Source organism: Watersipora subatra, chromosome 7 (assembly GCF_963576615.1).
Source record: "Watersipora subatra chromosome 7, tzWatSuba1.1, whole genome shotgun sequence".
NCBI classification, from domain to species: Eukaryota; Metazoa; Bryozoa; class Gymnolaemata; order Cheilostomatida; family Watersiporidae; genus Watersipora; species Watersipora subatra.
This window is the reverse complement of record NC_088714.1, coordinates 60989545-60996623: the sequence shown is the minus strand read 5'-3', so window position 1 is coordinate 60996623 and position 7079 is coordinate 60989545. Positions and strand designations below refer to the sequence as shown.

General features: G+C 35.8%; 1 protein-coding gene across 1 annotated transcript; it reads right to left on the bottom strand.

Moving 5' to 3' along the window:
• Nucleotides 1–373: 373 nt before the first annotated feature.
• LOC137400948 (general transcription factor II-I repeat domain-containing protein 2-like) lies at nucleotides 374–2185 on the bottom strand. Its single transcript, XM_068087284.1, has one exon. The coding sequence runs from the start codon at nucleotides 2183–2185 to the stop codon at nucleotides 374–376; it is 1812 nt and encodes a 603-aa protein (XP_067943385.1).
• Nucleotides 2186–7079: the final 4894 nt, after the last annotated feature.

Here is a 7079-nt window from a genome sequence, read left to right as displayed (position 1 = left end):
TATTTATTGAAAAATTAACTGCAACTGATATGTAATGTTTAACCTTTTCATATGGAAACAAACTTTAGTTTTGCTTAAACACAGAATTTGGAACAACCAAAGCTTTATATTACAAAAATGTGAGAAATTAAATTTGAAATAAAAGACACGGTGAAATCCATTTCATATTTAAATAAATAAAGTAGTATGTCTCTCCCCTTATCCTTTCTAGTTCCTTTTTCAAGTAAATCTTTTTCAAAGCCAACAACAGAACCAAAAATAATAATGTCATTCGATAAAAATCCAACATTTCAACTATTGACAGACCATGCCTTGCAGTAGAAAAAGTGCATAAGAAACAGATATATTCAAGCTCAGTTTGCTACGCTCTGATTTACTCTACACATTGGTCTAAGCCAGATACCTGGCATCTTTTCTTAGATGCAAGTTCGTCAAAGTCTGGAGTCAGGCTCTGAGCTGAGGAAAGCCTCAGGACGGAGTGAAGGTGCTCATCAGTGAGTCGACTTCTGTGAGGTGTTTTGTTCACCTTCATCATAGAGAACAGTTGCTCACATAGATATGTGCTGCCGAACATTGAAAGCATCTGAGCAACTTGGGTGCGTAATTGAGGCATTGTGTCGGGGAGGAAACATGGAAACTGCGCAGCTCCAACAGAGTCATATTTTGATTTGAGCATGTCATTACATTGGAGTTCAATTAGCTCCATTTGGAGGCTGGTTGGTGCGCTTTCCACATCGATCGCAAACGGGTTACTGAGCAGTTCAAATCTCCCTTTCTGAGCCTCGAAGTCGGCAAATCGCCGGGAAAACTCGGCGCTGAGCGCGTTGATTTTTTCAGCGAACTGTGCGCTAGGCAGCACGGCAGGAGAAATTTCCGCTGTCATGGTTTGGCAGCACGGAAAATGACCAAAGTTTCCTTGCACCATCTGTGTCTTCCACAGATGCAACTTAGTTTTGAAGGCCCTCACAGCTGCGTACATGTCTGTGATGACGTGGCCCCGTCCCTGAAGCTGCAGGTTAAGCACATTGAGATGGCTCACAATGTCAGAGAGAAATGCCAGCTCACACAGAAACTTTTCATCTCTCAGCTCTGTTGTGTCCTTCCCTTTGTTCTCCATAAACTGACAGATTTCCTCGCGCAGCTCAAAGCATCTGTTCAGTACTTTCCCTCTGCTTAGCCATCTCACCTCTGTGTGATAAGGCACATCTCTGTATTCTGAATCCAACTCCTCCAGAAAAGACTTGAACTGCCGGTGATTCAAACCCTTGGCTCTTAAAAAGTTGACCACTCCTTTTATAGAGCTCATAACATGTTCCATTTGCAGAGCTTTGCCACAGAGCGCTTCCTGATGAATGATACAGTGATAAACTGTAAGCTTACCTGCATTTTCCTCCCGCATCTTCTCCTGAATCCTGCCGACCAATCCACTCTTTTGACCGCACATTGCGGGCGCACCATCTGTTGTCAGTCCCACAAGTTTATCCCAAGGCAGGCTCATTTCAGTCATACATTTGGATACTTCTTCAAAGATATCTTTTCCTGTGGTCGTTCCATGTATTGATTTTAATCCTAAAAGTTCCTCTGTGACGCACAGGCTCGAGTCTACTCCACGGATGAAGATTGACAGCTGGGCAGTATCAGACGTGTCGCTGCTCTCATCCACAGCAAGGGAGTATGCAATAAAATCTTTTCCCTTTTTTATTAGTTGTTCATGTAGATTAGTGGAAAGCTCCCACACGCGCTCAGCCACGGTATTTCTGCTCAGGCTCACGTTTAAAAATTCTTGCTTCTTATCTGGGCACACGATGTTGCAAACTTTGACCATGCACTTTTTGACAAACTCTCCCTCACTGAAGGGCGGGGCTGATTTTGCGATCTCTGCTGCCACAATAAAGCTGGCCTTCACAGCAGCTTCACTTTTTGATTTTGCTTTCGTGAACAAGGTCTGCCTGCAAGCCAGACTTCTTTTCATCTCCTCCACCTTTTGCAGCTTCTGCTTTAGGTCCAGGTCCTTGTACTTTTCATAATGTTTCGTTTCATAGTGTCTTCTTATGTTATATTCTTTTATTACAGCCACGCTAGCTCCGCACACAAGACAAACAGGTTTGTCCTTTATAGTCGTGAACAAATAATTTGCCTCCCACCTGTCTTGGAAGGTCCTGTTGTCTATCTTTCGTTTGACCATTTTTGTGGAGGGTGAAATTATTAATTTGTCCGATGCGACCGGGGCATGGATGACTGACTGTAAACGGAAGTAAGGAGCGCTTGCCGGGTTTTACTGCGCGGCTAAATACTAGCAAAGCATTATGGGATTTGTAGTATTAGCGGCACAGTATATACCGCGGGCCAGCTCTAATGCACATTTGATATGATCTCGCGGGCCAATTATAATCACACTGCGGGCCAAATTTGGCCCGCGGGCCTGAGTTTGACACATATGCCCTAGAGGGTAGTACAACCTATGTGCTTATAGCAGGCGCATATCATGCTTGTATGCCCATATTGATGTTCTTGTGTATGGAATTTTTATAAGCACGAATATAGGCATGAAATGCTCTAACAACCTAAAATATTTGAACATACAAAAATTTCCATCATAAAATTAAAAAAAAAATTTGCTTTGCTTCAAAAAGTTTTTTATAACAACTACAATTACCATTATTTTGTGACAAAACTAAAATATACGGTGAAACTATTTATAGACTCACTACCTAAAATCCGGGCATTGCACGGGTATTAAAAATCAGCTTATAAACCGTGAGAAGTAATGTAGTTGCCAGCCTTGCCATTAGCCTGCACAATGCCAATGACTATTGTGAGTAAGCTTATTAATAAGAAAACCGCTACGTTGCAACTCAACGGAAATCGGTAGCATTTTCCCCCACATATTGACATATATTGCCTAATGAATCCATCAATCTCACGTAGCTATGTTAGTAAGGCATTTGCTTGGCAATGAGAGGTTCTGAGATCAAATATTCTGCAATACGGACTCTTCATTTTAATAGCAAAATCTGGACAAAGTGAATTACAGTCTTACACAGATACATGCAAACTTCCAGACTTACGTATATATATAGATTAGGGCTGCTAGCTATAGCAAGCATAATGATTAATTCAACACTACTATATTTGAAATTTGGCTATTGTCAAAATGCTTTGAGAAAACTTGAATGAGCTCATGCAATATCCTAATTAACAACACATAGACACTTTGTAAAGACTACAATTAATGTGTAAAGTGTCATCAAATACAAGTTAAAAGATCAAAAAGTGCTGTTCAGACATTGTAAAGTATTTAAAAAAACTAAGTGTGATTTTTTAGCTTTCTTTCGTTTGTGACAAAAAAGAGGCAACTGAGCAAAAACTTATCATAGTATTTTTTAGTTTATATTTTAGAATGACCAACTCAGCACTTTTTGTTCAGTTTTTAGTAGTCACTATTCGCAATAGACATACCACTACTACTATTAGTACTATTACTACTTTTACGACTGCTACCACCACTATTACTGCTACTGTTGCTAGTGCTACTGTTACTACTACTAATGTGACTACTATTACTACTGCTACTACTACTATTACTACTACTACTACTAATACTACTACTGTTACTGGTGCTACTACTATTATACTACTTCTACTAGCTTTGTGCAAAGTATCACTACAGCTACCAGTGCACTGTTAATTTATATGCTACCACTAATAGCACTGCTTCTACTACTGCCACTAGTACTACTACTATCACTGTTACTACTTTCACTACAGATAATAGCGCCACTAATGTTATTACTACTGGTTCTGCTACATGCACCGATAATAAACTGTGGAACCTACAGATGAATTCACAGTGCTGTGTAGTAGCTGAAACTCAGTTGAATTGACCCTACTAAGTCTCAGTTACATGTATAATAATATAAGCATAATTATTGACTAAAGAGGAAATAACAATGCTATACTGAACATTGATAGATACGGAGTTAAAATTCTTCCTAATTTTTTGCAAATTAATATGAGCACAATTAAAAATACTTGTAAGGCAGCCAGGTCAAAATACTTTCACATTATTGGCTTATATTCTTCAGTTTGATATCTTTCTTTTCTTTAAATACTTATTCATTCAATGTTCTTCTATGTTGAAGTCCAAATATCTTTTATATTTTGGTCTGCAGGAAAGTCTACAGGTATTGGAGGTAATGTATAATCGCAAAATCAAAAAAACTGTTCAAACTTTGAGGGCTTTAGTCAGATTTGCGTAGACACTATGACTTTTGAGTATTGGAAATTAGGTTCAAATATAATGCATGCCCAGTCATGCCTTGGATTAAATTTTTCATATATATGTATCAGTACCACATTGTTTGAAGCAATGCTGTGATCACTTTTGCTCAAGATATAAAAATATGTAAAAATTTCTAAATAATGGTTCAATAATGGTACTTCTATGCATTCATACAAATAATAATGACTGATTTGCAACAACATATGCAGTTGAGCTTTTTAAGATCAGGATATCAGTTGGCTTTCTTTATGGAAATCAAATGTCAAAAATATGATGGAGACGTTAGGTTATCAAACTTCACACCTATTTTATTATTGTACATATTCAAACAAATAATATATTTATGTCATACACTCAAACTTGAAAAACCACTGTTTAATGAATACTGCACATTTTTTATTTGGGTGTCAGTTGTGCTACAGTACAGTTTCAGCCTTCTTCCATTCAAAGCATTCAGATTAAGAACTGACTAAAACATAGTGCTTCAAATATGTAGTTTATTTTCTAATGTGCTTGATGCAAAAATGTGATACTTAAATGTGATACCTCAGTTTAACAGACAAAAAATAAGAAGTTTTCAAAGATATTTCAAGCAAAATGATTTATCGGAAGATTATGGAACACGAGAATAGCTAGTTCATCTCTATTAGTAAAAGCTGAAATTAAAAATTTGTGTGAACAATTTGTTAGCAAACAAAGTTATTCATAAGATTATTATATTAGCAAATAGAGAATGAAAAGGAAAGAAATGTTCAAAAACTGAGCAAATATATGAAACTGAAGTCTGATGACCTGATGTGGTGAGATAAACTAGTATCTTCCTTAATAAATAGACAACTATTCACTAGAGATATCAGACTAAAGTAACATGTAACATCTAATGCAAATAAGTAAGAGACATGAAGGAAGGATTGATGAGCATCTTAAATAAGTACTTAATTTTAAAAGTCAAACAAGTTTCTTTTTGCAAAATGTAAAAACATGAGAAACTAAAGATAAATGCATTCAAATGCTTACATAACTTCAAAAACAATTTTAAAATGGTATACAAATTGTGATGTGCAGATAAAACCGTGTTTTAGAGTTAAAGGGAATGAAAAAAACCTGTCAGGTTTAACGAAATATCAGCAAGAAATAAGTACAAAGTGAATAGATTAACTGTAAACAAACATATATCAACACAGTAGCCAGACAGTCAGTGAGTGTCGTGTTATAACAGATAGTCCACCACACAGTCTATAAGCCTTCTGAAAGCAGGAATGGATAGACTGTAGCACGCCATGCTATCATTCTTTCTACAAGGTTCCTAAAACCAAAAAATACGATTATTAGAATTAGTTTGCACATTGCATCTGGTCTGTGTGTCTTACATATGTTCTCTACAACAAATAACTTTAGTGGATTAGGTAGATGTTAGTTTATTTGCAATGGTCAAAGCAAATTATACCATGAAACCAAAAATAAAAACTTAAAGTAAATTATGGGTATTAAAAAATAGCTCTTTTTGTATAATACTGTTCCATAATGTAAACTGGTAAGGTAAAAGTGTCTGGTATAAAGTGTATTTATTTTTTTGGAAATTAAAAATGTAAATGATTGTCAGGCAGATTGTAGACACTATTTCTATATTTGGTACCAGAAACATCTAAAAATACATTAAATGTCTTTTTAGATGTTTCTAAATGCGTAGAAATGCTCTTTATGCTGAGAAGCTCGATTTTAGCTTCTCAGCATAAAGAAAAGTTAGCCAAAAAGGCAAAGAATCTTTGCTGAAAATCTTCTCAGCAAAAAGGCCATTTAGACGCTGGTCGTAATTATCTATATTAGTTAGCAACCCTTAAACATAATTTTTGAAATCGTTTTACAGGAATTTTTTATCAGTTTTTTTATACAAAGAGATACAAGCTTGTAGCTGTGTAAGACAGAATCAACTATATATGATTGTGATAGAAGAGTAAGAGGCCTTGTTGTTTTCATCTATCTTTCTGAGCTGTATAATTGTAACTCTGCTGGATGTACAGTGAAACTCACCAAGTATTTATCTCTCCTACAAGCATCCACTGTGCTCACTGATCTACCACCACAATCTGGATCCGTCAGTGTTAATCCTATCCACTCGGCAGCTCGCTGCAAGTCATTGGCTAACCTTGTTCTAGCAGTAAGATTTACGATTGGCAGAACACTGAGTTCAGTAGAGTTGAGAATGTCACAGCGAAATTTTTGAATCTCTCTAATAATTTATGTACCACTTCTATTCTGAAATGCAGTAGAGTGGTTATTTACAATTTTATAAACAGTTTGCTGACAAAAAATTAATATATTCTAGTATAAAAGTGAACTGAAAATTTGAAAACAGAAAAGTATTTATCTCGTTATTTAATTTGACAGTACTCATACTTATAATTACACAAGATATTAAAAGTTTTACTTCAATTTATATCAGTATGTGCCTATTTTTGTAACATAAAACCAAAGTGAATTTTTTTATTATGCTAGTGTTTTTATAAAAGAAATTTACTGATATAGGTATATTATAATGTTTCAAAATTAATAATTCAGGCCTGCTTAGCAAGTTACTTCAAATTATGAGAAATCTAAATAAAAATGGTCCCCAGGGCACGAGAATCATAGCAAGCCAATCATATTTAAAAATATTGTGTAGCTACCAGATCACTCTTTCTGGGCTGAGTGAAAGTTTTTCACAATTTTATTTATGATAGAGCGACTCTGCAAAACTGTTATCACATAAATGTTACATCTGATACTGTGAGGTCCCCAATGTGACATATACATGTAT

Coding starts and splice junctions, on each gene's coding strand:
- LOC137400948 (XM_068087284.1), bottom strand. CDS start 2,185: ATGGTCAAACGAAAGATAGACAACAGGACCTTCCAAGACAGGTGGGAG.